Source organism: Limulus polyphemus, unplaced genomic scaffold, assembly GCF_000517525.1.
Source record: "Limulus polyphemus unplaced genomic scaffold, Limulus_polyphemus-2.1.2 Scaffold8096, whole genome shotgun sequence".
Lineage (NCBI taxonomy): Eukaryota > Metazoa > Arthropoda > Merostomata > Xiphosura > Limulidae > Limulus > Limulus polyphemus.
The window spans coordinates 12,949-28,803 of NW_013673706.1; the positions used below are offsets into that span (position 1 = coordinate 12,949).

General features: G+C 32.3%; 1 protein-coding gene across 1 annotated transcript in view; it reads left to right on the forward strand.

Moving 5' to 3' along the window:
• LOC106475107 (protein alan shepard-like) overlaps positions 1–15,855 on the forward strand; it is a 29,125-nt gene that overhangs the window by 8,993 nt on the left and 4,277 nt on the right. Inside the window, exons 2-7 of the mRNA XM_022379314.1 lie at positions 7,225–7,406; positions 9,157–9,215; positions 9,459–9,550; positions 10,855–11,012; positions 13,100–13,161; positions 14,008–14,105. Of these exons, the coding sequence (XP_022235022.1) occupies positions 7,225–7,406; positions 9,157–9,215; positions 9,459–9,550; positions 10,855–11,012; positions 13,100–13,161; positions 14,008–14,105 (651 nt within the window). The remainder of the gene's footprint in view (positions 1–7,224; positions 7,407–9,156; positions 9,216–9,458; positions 9,551–10,854; positions 11,013–13,099; positions 13,162–14,007; positions 14,106–15,855) is intronic.

A 15,855-nucleotide genomic window follows, 5' to 3' on the forward strand; every position in this document is an offset into this window, starting at 1 on the left:
TTTTCTTAGCGAATAAACTCCCAACCCAGTAGCTTACCAATATATCTGCAGGTTTACGACGCTAAATATCGAGTTTTGATACCTGTGGTGAGCAAAGCAGTCCATTGTGTAGCTTTGCGTTTAACTACAAACAAACCAAACGAATTACGTGAAACCACGCACGTGTTCCTTGAGGTTCTTATGTCGACTGAATCATCGTAATTAGATATTTGAACCTTGGAAATGACGCATCCTCTCTAACTAGCTGACGCCAGTTAAAAATCACCAGTTTCTTAGCGGTTTCTCCGTTCTAAACGTTATATAGATGCTTTGTGTAACAGGTTGCCTAAGTAAATGTAGTAGGAGAAGGAGGGGTTGGAATGCAGAATATTTTAAATCCGTTGAACTACAGAGCCACCTGTGAGACAACTCAAACTTTCACCTTGTTTATATACGTGCTACCTTATATTTCTTGTATGCAGAAGTCCATAACCTATCTTTTTTTGCAACTTCTAAACTCGAAGCTGATTTCCAAATTCCCTACTCTTTGTTAGCGCTAGTGCTCATTAGTGATACAGTAAAATTTGATATTTGTGTGCATATATTAGATTAATATGAAAAAAATATAACAAGTTTGTTGTAGTTTACTTTTTAAATAAGTTTTATATGGTAAATACATTTGCTCGCTATTTTTTTATTTAATATTGTTATATCGTTGTCTAGTTCTTTTAAATTATCTGTTGAAAATAATTCAGTGTTCAGTCCACGTGACGAAAACAAATCTGTTGAAAATAATTCAGTGTTCAGTCCACGTGACGAAAACAAATCTGTTGAAAATAATTCAGTGTTCAGTCCACATGACGAAAACAAATCTGTTGAAAATAATTCAGTGTTCAGTCCACGTGACGAAAATAAATTATTTATTTCCCCCTTAAACGTTTCTACAAACTTGAACATTTGCACACGATCGTAAATGTTGTAGGCCTACGTTGACAACTAATGTTCAAACCTCTCTAACAATACTAGGATTAACGTAAAATTAACTTACTTGTACAAAGTAACTCAATAGCCGCAATAACAAACAGAGATCCAAATATTTCACAAAAATAAACTGGCTGATTCAACTCTCTGTCTTGTTATAACTCTACACACTTCATAACTGTCTCGTACTTATAATTTATCTTCGTACGTACGAGAAATACTTGACGTCAACTTCGAACTTTCTAGAGTTCTAAGCCTGTTTTAACATCATGCGCCTTTTTTTGGTAACATACAAATTACAATACTAAAAATACAGCTTACAACAATATAGACTTAACTGGCCAACGCAAGCCTTTTTAAACATGAGTGCTCCAAGCAGGTACAATTATTTCATGTTAATTCTCCGTGTGGTATCAGCCCATCCAACATATTAACACGTTAGTGAAGAAACACGAGTAGATGAAAGCTTGGAAAGGGCTTTAATTGGTAATTAAATGTACAACAATATGTTACCTTCTTCTTTAACACAGACCGATAAACATCATAACGCTATTCGGTCAGTCATGATGGATGTAGCTAACATGTTTCGTTCAAGAATAACGAGTCTTCCCTAAATAATGTGGTCTGTAGGGCTTGTTGTATTTCCATTTCTTACATTGATGTAATCATGTATACTTTCCGTTTATTTGTTTGTTGTCAAGCGCGAAGCTATACAATGGGCTATCTGCGCTCTGCTCACCACGGGTATGTAAACCCGAATTTTAGCGTCATAAGCCTGTAGACTTACCACTGAGTCACTGGGAATCGTGTACTTCTGCAGGAATAGCCTTTTGATCGATTGCATAATCTCTGTTTCTAGAGTTGTATGCTACACTTTTAGGCCTGGCATAGCCTGGTGATTAGGGCGCTCGACTCGCAGTCCGTGGGTTCGAATCCCCATCACCCAACATGCTCGCACTTTCAGGCGTGGGGACGTTATAACGTGATGTTCAATCCCACTATTCGTTGGTAAAATAGTAGCCCAAAAGTTGGCAGCGGGTCGTATTTGACTAGCTGCCTTCCCTCTCGTCTATCACTGCTCAATTAGGGACGTCTAGCGCAGATAGCCCTCGTGTAACTTTGTGTGAAATAAAAAGCAAACAAACAAGCTAGTTTTCATTTTTTTAAATCCTGTTTTGTGTTACAAGCGTGTGTCAGGACATTTAGAGTGGAATAAATAAAGGTTAATTATTTAAGTATTAAAGAACTAGTCATTAATTATATCTTCAGAGTGTCACATTCAAACAGGCGATCAATAATAATGTGAAATATAATACGCATCTTCAGCGAGCGATTCTTAGCCGTAGATACTCTGCAAAGTAATTAAACCTAAAAATATAACTAAAACTTATTTAATTGTGGAAGACTAATTTTATTGTATGTTCGAGATTTGCTTTTTTTTTTGTTCGAAAAACATTGTTCGTTTTCGCTTCAACGCTCGTGTGATAGCTAGTTCTATGACTGGTGTAGACAAGTGTGATCCTACAATGTTCACACACCTTGTACAACGTTTATAGTTATAATCATACGCTATCACGACGTATAATCGTACCTATACTAGTGGCTATTGTAACTGTTACATACATGAATGTTACTGTTCGCAGACATGTTCGTCACTAACAGTGATACTACATTACACTATTACACCGCTCAAGTGTCAAGTTTTTCATTTTGTTCTGGGTATAATTCTAGAACTGATAGGAATATACAGTGTAATAATGCAGTTTGCCCTGTGCTTCAGCTGGAGGTAGGTTTGAAAATATGATGGTTAATGGTTCCATTGTCCAGGTGTGTTGTTTCAGATTACTTGGGGAAAATAATTCGAAGTCCAGTCCACGTAACAATAACAAATTCGTATGTTCCTTTTATAACGTTTCTACATGGTATGTTCACTAGTAAAAACAATTTTAGGCCAAACGGCAAAAAATATTTCAACATAACTCCACAGATAAATGTAGGCCTAACTCCAAATACAACATCTCAATATCAGTTGCGAGATGTACACTTAATTTAACTAGCTCAGCTTTGGATTAATAAAAACGCAACTCACCAAATAACTGAATATATGCAATAACTTTTCATTAAATAATTCACTTTAACTGGTATTTTCAGACTCATGAACTGAACGATTACTCGGATTTATGATTAGTTCTTAGTCGAATTTAATAGATTTTAACTTCATGCGCCCCCTAACCAACATCTAAATTAAAACGTTGAAAATATAATTTACAACAATATTTTTCTTTACACATCTTGATATCAGTTTTGTAAGCACTTAATGGATATTTCCTTGCATATCTTCATATCAGTTAAATACAAATTTAATGTATACTTGTCCTTACCTTTCTTCGTATCATTTACCTGTTTAATATATCCTTCTTGGTGTCAGTTATTTAAAAACTAATTAATTTTAACATGACTTTATTTGTGTCATTTATCTAAACGCTAATTGAATACCTCTTCACTTTTACTTTGTTTAGGTAACTGTATTTATCCAAAAGTGAACCTTTTAGACTAATGGTAATAATTTTTTGTTGAGGCTTTTTTCAGTAAGCAGCTTTTAGAAAATATTAGTGTAAGTCTTTTGAAGGTATGTAAACCAAAATTTGCCATTTGATCGGCACACATTAGTCAGTTGTCATTTTATTGTTCCCGCAGCACTAAAATTGGAATAAACTTGTGTCGAAAGAGGTTACGAACTTGCATATAATTGTCATTATTATGATTCTTAAATTTTCTCTTTCTTCTCCCTCTTTCCTACATATGTTTCATCAAACACGCCATCTGGTTTCTTCAACAAGTATCTTGAAATCGAAAATGCTTAAAATATAAATAAATCTTTGGTAATTTACGAACGCGTGGGTGATACAATACTAGAAAAGACAAAACTTTGCGGTGTTGTAATTGTTGCGTCTCTGTTCGTTTGTTAATTTCCCGTAAAATTTCTTTCCGAGAAAGTTCAGCGATACAAGTCTTTTCTTAATTAAAACTAGTTTATTACTTCTCGATACAACTTTATAATACACGGAATTTCCACAGTCACTTTAACTTCAACACACGCTATAATTCACAACGATTCACGCATTTTACTTACGGTCACTACGGCTCATTTGACTCAATTATCTGTCTCTAACTCCATCTATCTGCCATTATCTATGCCATCACTTCCTCTCTCCGCTTTATTTGCCGGGCTTATATATTAAAATAGAGGGCGTCTGGCAAACACTAGAGTTGCCAGGAACAGTCATGATCCTTCCAGAAACTCATGACGTGTAACCAGCGTCACGTGACTTCCGCTGTCGTAACATAATGATATGGGGGTAAAAAAAATATAAATATTTCGATAAGTACCCATGAAATATACGATGATTTGAAAAATTCTTTGATCTAAAATTAATTCATTTTTTAAGTTTAGTAATTTATAAATAGGATCTGCGTACCCGAAGCTGAAGAAAAATGAAAGTGTATGAAAGTAAATACGTATAAAAGTCGACTTGAAAGCACATTTTCCAAAGTGCTTTTATTAATGCTAGTGCATGTTTAATTCAATGAAAGCTTTTCTTTTGACATGTAGCTTATGAAGTCCAGTGTTATTTAATATGAATTGCAAGGGCATATATAAAGTTGGTTTTATGCGTAAACACGACCCTGAACCTATCAGGTTATGTTTCACCCCCTTCGTGTCCATGTTATTGCAAGTTTTGATTCTATTTATCAGAATGCGTCGTTCCCGGAATTAACGCTTTTGCTAACGGTGAACTTTGAATACATCCACGTGGAAGCACCCGTATGCCTTGTGTGATGACTCGATCCTAATAGTGTCTTTTGTTTGTAGCTACACAATGGGCTATCTATGCTCTGCTCACCACGGGTATCGAAACCCGGTATCCAGCGTTGTAAGTCCGCAGACATACCGCTGTGCCACCGGGGGCAACTCTAATAGTGAATAACTCAGTGTTACCAGGATGGGAATCGAAAAATAAGTAACAAGTTACATGGTAACGGCACTAATGGATACACACAGTCACAAATAGCTCACATATATATATATTAGAGAAACTGTTTAAGACAAACAGCAAATCATCCTGTAAACGCATGGGAAGGGCCATCTTGTGACTGCAAGATCTTTGGCTGTACATCAGTTGTACTACAATTAGTAGAGATTTTTTATTTTGCTTAGGTTATGATTATACTCGTCAGGTGGATATATTCCCAAGAAGAGTAAGAAACATCAGGTGTTTCTATGCTCTTAAAGGTATTTCATGTGTAAGAAAACTAACATAGTGTTGCGTCAGCGAGTCACATGACCACTGTGACGCCACGTTTCTAGAACTATCTTGTTTCTTCATGAATGCTCTAGTGTTTGCTAGATGGGGTAGGCGGGTATATATAAGAGGGGACAACGTGACGCGGTAATGTAATGGAATGTGTGTGTAATGAGTAATTGAACTGCGGTCAGAGAGAGACGTATTGTTGAAGTTAACGTTCGTTCGTTATAGTGTTTGTTTTAGCGCGAATATTGAAATTAAGTGTATCGTAAAGTTATATTCGGAAAGAATAAACCAGTTTTATTAAGTAAAGACTTGTGTCGCTTAAGTTTCGTCGGAACGAAGTTAAGGAAAAATCAATTAACAAACGGAGACGTAACAATAGCATTTAAATTTTAAAGAACACCTAGAAGTTGGTTACATATTCGGCTCATTATTCTCAATTCGGTAGTTGACAAATTAAAAGGTATTTTCATATCATTTTAACCCACTTATTTTTTTTTTACTATATTAGTATAATTGAAAATACCATCGTTTTATCTTTTAAATAAAACTAAAATTATTTAATGAGAATTAAGCTGTATCATTGGTGTTTCGGAACTACAAGTATGGCCATATTTATCCCAAACTATGCCACGCTTTCGCTGTGTCTAACCTAAATAAGACGTCTTCATGATTACATAGTGTGCTGTCTTCAGCGAAATAACGATGTCTACTTACGTTTATATGAAAATATTTAATAAACAAGCCGTACATCGCAGGCAGAAGCATTCCAAACTTCAATCTATTATAACCAATGAAGAAGGCATATTGGCAAGACATTCATTATCGTACCTAACCCACTAAGACGGCTTACTCACAGAATATCGTGGTGTCTTAAAATAGGTAATTCATGGGTTATAATAGTTTGGGTTGTTGTTGACCGCAAAGTACGACTTGATCTAAAGGAACGAGATGTGCAAGTAAGTTAAAACAGTATGAAAATACCCTTTAAACTTAATTTGGTAACTACTGAACTGAGAATAACTAAATTCAATACCTAACATGTACTTGTAGTTCTAGATAGTCGTTTCAAGTTGATAGTTAATTGTGTTTATCGTAAATAGACTCTAGGGGGTGCATGAAAATATGTAGTTTCATTACTTTGGTGCTGTTTCAAAAATTAATAATCCAGTAATCGTCTCAGAATAAACAAACAAACAAAAAAAAACGAGTTTTTGATATAGCAATTAAAACAGTAACAGATTCAACAATCATTTTATTAGATCTTGATAGAGTCAGTTAACTAAATCATATACGTACAGGTATATATGTCATAATGTTTATAATTAACCAATGGACTACTGTCCATAGTAAATGTTATAGTAACCTAATGTTGAGATTGAAAGTAGAAATTGAACTTTCATCTTTATTGTCATTGTACTATGAAGATGAAGTAGTAATTTCAGGAGATCTGAATTTAAGTCCAGTCCAAGAGATCTGGATTGAAGTCCAAACCAGATGTGGTTTTCATCCTAATCCATTCCTAATTGTAGGTTAAAGTCATCAAAGTTATTGGTAGAAATAGTAAAAAAATTTCCTAGAGCAACATTTTTGTTTTTGTACACAATTTGAAAAGTTTCCCTCTTTTTTTTTCTTCTTCTTCTTTTTTCTTAATATCTGTTAAAAAAGCTTAAAAATCAGATTAAAGATGTTTTGATTTTCTTTCAGAAGTTATGAAAACTAAGTAAAATTTAACTGTAATAAGGTTTCTTATTTCTTTATCTCAGTTTTTGCTATTTTTACTTATTATAACAAATTTAACAGCTGTCATACATCATCTAGGTATTCCATTTTTATTTTTTTAATTATTGTGGAGGTTAGAAAAACTAACAGAACTACTCGAAAATGAATTAAATTAGCCAAACAAGTTTTAAAATGTCTCCCTTTTTTTTATATCCATATTCTGTTTTTTTAGGCTTACTCTGCTACCCAAGTTATGACAGCTTCCTCTTCAGTATCTGGTTCTAATGCAGAAAGTTCTATTTCACAGTCTGACTCAGTGTCCAGTGGAACAGAACAACTTAGTCAAACCAATCTATTTATTCGTGGTCTCCTTCATAGCACAACAGATAAAGATCTGTTGAACCTTTGTAGTCCGTAAGTTTAGCTTCACTCTAGTTCAATCATAGATATGTGTTGATGTTTGGGAGGTAAAAAAAAACTGATTAACCAATTTGATGGAAATAAAACTTTTTAAATGCACATTTGGATTGAGTTGACTTTTATTATTTATTGTGTTTTCTCAAATATCTTTTTTCTTGGGGGGGTGGGGGAAGTGTGTAATAGATGAAAAAAATTAAACTTTTATAAATTAAAGAGTGATATAAAGGTTATTCTTAATTTTGTCCAAAGCTTTACCAGAACAAAATTACTCGTAAATAACATTGTTTCTAATGACTTATAAAATTATCTGTACAAAAATATAGTTAGCATTTGTGAGGCTTTTGAAGTTTTTGTACCTACAATATTTTAAAACAATTAGTGAATCCTTAAATGAATTAATTCAAGAAATACATTTACAAAAGATATAAAAAACAGATAAATGCTTTCATGATTATTATTTATTTGAAGAGTGAAGGTAGTTGGTCCAACAATAAAAAGAAACTCATTTACTTTATAACTAACACAACCTAATAGTCAGAAATACTTTTTATTAGCAGAATGTAAAAGTATTTGTTAGGTGTTTATGGAGATGCGTTTCAAAAAAAGTTGATTTTGGAAATCTCCTGAGTTAGTACTATAGAATATGTCTTAGAAAAAACAGTTACATTAGTTTTTTAGCTATATTTATTAAACAACTAGCATTTTATAAAATATTTCTTAAAAAAGAGAAAATTCTTGGTTAAATGAGTGTTTTTATATTATTATATAGCATTCAGTGTACATGGAAAGTTCCTTTTCAGTAGGAAAATTAAAATTTTACATTTCTAAGGGTTTGATTGTGCAGACACTAATCTTAGCTAATGGAAGGCTATTGTATAAGATTGAATCTGATACACTTACTAAGTTCTTTGCATGAACAAGAATATGAGTGCTTTCAAAAACCTTGACGATGCTCGCTTAATAATAAGCTGTATAGTACGTTGTTCAATAGTGAATTACATCAGAAATTGACAAAAATTTAAGTGGTGACAACTTGCGCAGTCAGTAATCAGAGAATAAAATAAACATTTTAAGTAATCCTGTAAGTTGTTTACTGATTCAAGTGTGTATAAATTTAATCTGGTAATTTGTTTTTGAATTCCTTATAATAAATCAATACAGATGTTGTTTTTTTTCTTCTGATTATGTGAGTGTTAAGATATGCTTTTTGAAGTTATTTTGTAAGAATGTGTTTCGTGTGTCGTGACAAAATGATGAAACATTATAGAAACGTCTTTTTTTTAAATCAATGCAGGATTTTCCCTGAATCAGTGGATGTTACATAATAGATCAATTTGAGGCTCTTAAGTAGTTTGATGCGTGTCATGTTAAATCATTGTACATCTTTTGTTGGATCTTGTTTGATAAGCCAACTGAAGATTCGTGATGCATGCCAGGATAATAGGGTTCTTATGCTGAATGTCATATAGTAAATCTGTATTGGATTCTTCCTGGTATCCAGTAAAGAACAAGTGTGAATATTGAAAAAAGATGTTAAAATATGCTTTTTGAAGTTATTCTGTAGGAATGTATTTCACGTGTTGTTGCACAAATATTTTGATAGTTAGAAATGGATTGTAATATACAAGTAAAATATACGTTGGAGTTTTTGATTTATATTTATATATATATATATACCTAGATCTGAAATAATGTACCAATGTCAGTGATAGTCATTTTTAATTGTTTTTTCTTTAAATTCCAGCTATGGCAATGTTATATCAACAAAGGCAATTCTGGATAAAATGACAAATAGTTGTAAAGGTAAATATCACAGCATCATTAGTAAGATGTTGACTGAGTTGTTTTTTAAGTGATTTAACACATATTAACCTCCTCTTCTAATGATAATATTGTTATTGGTTTCAGGACAATTTTATTAACATTAAGGAGTAGGAAATACATATTAATGTAAGACTTCATTTTGTAAATCTATTAAGTAGAACAACATAAAGTTTAAGTTAGTCTTCTGTTGAAACTGTGGCTAACTTTGTCACATATTTGTAGGTTATGGATTTGTTGACTTTGAATCTCCTGTGGCTGCAGAGAATGCAGTTAAAAAACTCCAAGCCAAGGGAATACAAGCTCAGATGGCTAGGGTAAGAATTTAGGGTAAACTTCACATGAAAGTGGTTTAATATATTACACTTTTTTCACTCTGGCATGCCTTTTAGGTTATTGTATAAAGAAAAATATTCAACAAACCTGTCCATTTTCAGAATATAGAGAGTTTAATCCTTCATTTTCAGCTTGCGTAAATCTGCCTACCACCCCATGGCAAAGGCGAATTTTTAAGCCGGACCATTCAAAATGTTGTGTGCCAAATGCTTGCATCATATGATGTCAACCACAGCTGAAGGATTAAACAACATATGTTACCATGATGGAAAAAAATCTCATCGCCAAGTAAAGAGAGAAGAAAGTTAAATGATGAAATTCATGATTATAAAAATAACAAAAGTGAAAACAGGCACAATGATCACAGCCCAATATTTCTCCATAATTTTTTTGTTTTTAAGATTTTCCCTGTATCCCTGTATTATTTGTATAAAATAGCTTACTTTCGTTATCAATCTATAATTGACAGTTTTCTCCTATATTCTCACCAAACATTTGTTGAAGATAAATGATACTGTAGTTCGTGCACTTATTTATATGAAAATATTTCCTATGACAAAATTCACGGTTTCACACCAAGAATAATTATTACCTTTCAATATGGAAGGTATATTTTATTCTCAAAGGTTGTTATCTTTGTTTGGACATTAAGCAGTTTGAAGCTTCTGCCCCAGAGCTATGGCCATGAAGTCTGAAAGTGCTGGCAGAACCTTAAAGAAAACATGTGTTGGTTTGTCGTGAGATAACAATTCAGTTGAGACCCAAATCAACTATGATGTATTTACTTCAGGCTAGGTTATGAGTCGAGAGAGCTGTAATACATCATCTTTGTATGTCGATCGTTAATATATTTCATAACTACTTTCTACTGTTTGTTATGATTAAGAATAGGTTATGTTTCTTAACATTTTTAGGATGTCTGAAATTAAACTAAGCAATTTTTTAAAACAAATTTGTTAAAGTACTGTCTATAGATATGGAACTGTCATGCAATGATCAAGCAAACAAATAATTTTTTTAAGTTACATATATATATTTACTAGTGCGATATATGTGTATAATACAAATACTCATTTTTACTTAATTAGTTTCCTTTTTACTCTTTTTTTAATATATGAATAAATTTAATATTAAAAGAAGAGTTTAAACATGGAAATATGATATCACAATAGAATTTTTTTTTTCTTTGACACACCATATTTCTCTATAATTGTAGAAAAATGCTTAAAAAATAAAGAATTGTTCATAATTCTTCTTTCTAATGTTGAGTATTTTAATCACCTAGCAACAAGAACAAGATCCAACCAACCTGTACATAACCAATTTACCCAAAAGTATGATGGAGGGTGATCTAGAAAAGCTGCTTGCACCCTACGGATTGGTAATCTCCACCAGGATCCTTCGAGATAGCTATGTGTGTTCAAGGGGGATTGGTTTTGCAAGGTGTGTGATCAGCTCTTTGTATTTACCTCTTTCATATTTCAGGCCATTCTACAACGAATTTAAAGTATGTGTAAAAATTGTTCTGTAGGAATCAACATTCGAATCTGTACATTTTAAATGCTAATTTATGTGGAAAACTTGTTCTGTAGGAATCAACATTCGAATCTGTACATTTTAAATGCTAATTTATGTGGAAAAACTTGTTCTGTAGGAATCAACATTCGAATCTGTACATTTTAAATTGTAATTTATGTGGAAAACTTGTTCTGTAAGAATCAACATTCGAATCTTGTACATTTTAAATTGTAATTTATGTGGAAAAATTGTTCTGTAGGAATCAACATTTGAATCTGTACATTTTAAATGCTAATTTATGTGGAAAAACTTGTTCTGTAGGAATCAACATTTGAATCTGTACATTTTAAATGCTAACTTATGTGGAAAACTTGTTCTGTAGGAATCAACATTCGAATCTGTACATTTTAAATGCTAATTTATGTGGAAAAACTTGTTCTTTAGGAATCAACATTCGAATCTGTACATTTTAAATGCTAACTTATGTGGAAAACTTGTTCTGTAGGAATCAACATTCGAATCTGTACATTTTAAATGCTACCTAAAATGATCTGATTTAAGATGTGAATGGTTTTATAGGGATTTGTTTTTAATGAAGTTGTTGTGTAATGTTTAATATCCATTATGAAATATATTGTATTGTACTTAATTTAGAACAATAGCACTTAGAAGTGTGTTAGAAGATTCATTGTAATTTAGTTCCATGGCCATCAAAGACTTGGAGCAGTATTTAGAAATTGACTTGTGACTTACTGTAGAGACATTCAAAGACTTGGAGTAGTATTTAGAAATTGACTTGTGACTTACTGTAGAGACATTCAAAGACTTGGAGTAGTATTTAGAAATTGACTTGTGACTTACTGTAGAGACATTCAAAGACTTGGAAGAGTATTTAAAAATTGACTTTCAGTTTACTACAGAGCTACTTGGAAGTTTGTTAGAAAACTGACTTGTTATTAACTTTTTGTACTCAGTGAATTGGAAGCATATTAGATGGGTAAAGCATTATAAGAGAGGAATAATACTGACAGTGTAATGTACGTCTACATATTAGTAAGTTTAGAGAGATACTTCTAGATGAAGAGATGTTGAAGTTTCAATTTCAAGATCCAGGGTTGAATAAAAAGTTGAACTGTTTCTTATTTGTTATTTAGAACACTGAAAAATGTTATAACTGTCACAAAAATATTTCATGATAATAATTATTACCTGTACAGAGATCATGTTAATGCAAAATTGTGCACATGTTACCCAAACATTGGGTCATCATATGTGCCATGTATGCTCTTTGTTGTTGTTGTTTCACATGGCCCGGCATGGCCAGGTGGTTAGGGAGCTTGACTTGCAATCTGAGGGTCACAGGTTTTAATCCCCGTCCCACCAAACATTGTCGCCCTTTCAACCATTGGGGCATTATAATGTGATGGTCAATCCCATTATTCATTGGTAAAAGAGTAGCCGAAGAGTTTCTAGTGTTTTATTGATTGAGTTTGATCCTGTATGTCTATCTCGAGAGTCAACTGAGGATTGGCATTACCAGATATTGGCTAGCCAAAACTGTGGGCAGCCTGTGTACACACTTTTTTTTTGTCACTACTAACCTAACAGAACATGTACAGAATATTTGGTTACACATGTGTTTAAACCATAATACAACCTCTGTTGTACACACATTAAAGCATTTATATGGGTTTTGAATAAAAAATGTTATCGTAAAATAAAAGGTAAGGTACTTTTCTGGAAGTTACAGTAAATGGTTATATTTTTAAGAGTAATTTTGTTAGGTTTGTAATTAATTCCTCTAAAACACTAAATTCAAACATTTTATGTGTAAAGTAACTTAATGTTTTTCAGTTTCATTTTTTTACTATATTTTGTCAAGCTAGCTTCAGAACATTTCGTATTATACATTTCATGATTATAACTCATGGTTTTTATTAACTTGGAATGTACTATAATTAAATCTTTTTGAACCAGAAGTTATATCTATCAAATGTATTCCTTTGATACAGGCTGGAGTCAAAGGAAATATGTGAAGTTATAATTCGGAACTTGAATGGCAAATATATAGCTGGTAAATATGAACTTATCTATGTTTTAAAACTGAAGGATTATTATAAGAGCTGCATTTCATAATAGTAAAAAAAAATATTTCTTTTTTGAGTCAGAGACCAGCAAGTTATTTTTCTTGTACCAATATATATTATTAAAATCTGTATAAGACATAATATATATTATGTAGTACAATTCTTAATAGAGAAAAGTACTCGTTGCTTTTCAGTAAAAAAATGCAAGTTTGTTTGGAGTATTACGTTATTTTGAATTGCTACACTGGAGATTGTAGACTGCCTGTAAGTATAAGTTGGATCTGTATTCAGATTAGAAGGAATATTCAAAACAAAAACTCCAGGGAAGACGTTTATAAAGTAGAGGTATCATCCAATCTTAAGCAATTCTTTTTTTAAACAAATTTGTTAAAGTTCTGCGTATAGATATAGAAGTGAGATGCATTGATTAAACAAATAAAGTCCGAAAGTGAATAAAAATTAAATTAAATTTGAATATGTGTTTAGTAATACTAAGTTTACATCTATATGATGGATTGGTAGATATAAAAATTGCATGTCCTCGAGGTTGGAGGTAGCTAAAATTCTGTGTTTGATACAGTTAATATACAAATGCCTTACTGATTTCATACGTTATAATAAATATAAATCTCTACATTATTTATTAGTGCCTGATATGAGTGGTATAACATCAAAATATATTTTCTTTTCAAAAAACTTAAATAATTTATCATAAATGTAGGGGTGGTTTTGGTATATCAAAGACACTTGCTGTTATTTTATAGTAAGATGTACCTAATGTAATAATGGGAAGTTTAAGTAGAATATATGTTAATCAGTTAATTTCTTCCCAGGCTCAAATGTTCCACTTCTTATAAAGTTTGCAGATGGGGGAAACAAAAAAAGGAATCAATACAGAAGCCAAGAGGATAGGATCTGGAGAGAAAGAGAAGTAAATCTTTTATAGATTTAGCAGGACTGGTTTATTTGATGACTTCTTCTGGCACTGATAGATGATTTACATGCTTATCAAAGAATAAAAAGATGTTGAACAAACACATAATATTGAATTTTTAGCAACTCTGTAGTTTCAAAAGTTTCTAAGCCTAACCAAACAATTTACTGAAGATTCATTTATTTCAAGTATATAGTAACGAGTAATTTGCTTAAATTTCAGATTAATTGAGATTCCAACAAGACGTATTTTAATTCTTCATGAAGTTAAATAAGGAGATCTGCTTGAATACTGATATTAAAAAATTCTATGGTTAAATATCTCCATCATTTCTTTGAATGCCTTATTGGCTTTAACTTTCTTTAGTTTTTTTTTCTAATTAATTCTTTTTGAATTCTGATTAATGCTTTCTAGAACTCCTTAGTTGATTTACTATTTTCTACCAAATTGTTCTTCCCTTTACATCTTTATTTATTTGATATAATAAATGTGACCCCCTTTCTTCTTTGAATATATTCTTCTCTTTTATTCTGCTTCGCCATCCTTGTCATGAGCTTCCCGTCTCTCATTCTTGATTCAATTTTTCTTTTACCCTTCTTATCTGGTATCATTTTTGACATGTAATTCCTCCCGATCTTCTATGCTCATCTAGTTCTCTCTACAGCCCTTTCACTTCTTACAAAAATATTTTTATTTATCCTCTCTCCAACTTAAAGTTGTATAATCTATCATTTTTCCTTCTCTGTCCACTTCTACTTTAATCCGTACTGTAACTGACATATGATCTGATTCTGTTTTGTTTTCTACCTTTGTTCACTGATCCTTGCTCTAGTTTTTCTATTATACAATCCACCACTTCTTGCTCCTATATAAGTCCATCTTACTTACCACCAAGGTACTTCTTGCTCCTATACAAGTCCATCTTACTTACCACCAAGGTACTTCTTGCTCCTATACAAGTCCATCTTACTTACCACCAAGGTACTTCTTGCTCCTATACAAGTCCATCTTACTTACCACCAAGGTACTTCTTGCTCCTATACAAGTCCATCTTACTTACCACCAAGGTACTTCTTGCTCCTATATAAGTCCATCTTACTTTCTTGTCTCTTTTCAGTCTTACATTCAATACATGTGACCAGTTTCTAAGCTTCATAAGATTCCGTTAATGTTTTCCGTTCAGTTCTTGTTTCTTCAACTAAGTTTCATTGTTTTAACATAATGCACTCAATTCTCTGTACACCTCTTACACTACACCAGCATACTGTTATGCCTTTATCTCCTAGCGTATCAAGGAAGTAAGGCCTCAAGACTTAAAATGTTTTTATGTTGGATGTGTTTTTGGATTATCAGGAGCAAACTGACACATATAAACATATTTTTTACCGTTAGATATTAAACTTAGGTGAACTCAAAACTTCTGTTTGTCTTTTTTTGTGTTAATGGTAGAACTGAAATACATGGGTTGACTGGAGATATTAAACATAGGTGATCTCAAAACTTCTGTTTGTCTTTTTTGTGTTAATGGTAGAACTGAAATACATGGGTTGACTGGAGATATTAAACTTAGGTGATCTTAAAACTTCTGTTTATCTTTTTTGTGTTAATGGCAGAACTGAAATACATGGGTTGACTGGAGATATTAAACTCAGGTGATCTTAAAACTTCTGTTTGTCTTTTTTGTGTTAATGGTAGAACTGAAATACATGGGTTGACTGGAGATATTAAACTCAGGTGATCTTAAAAC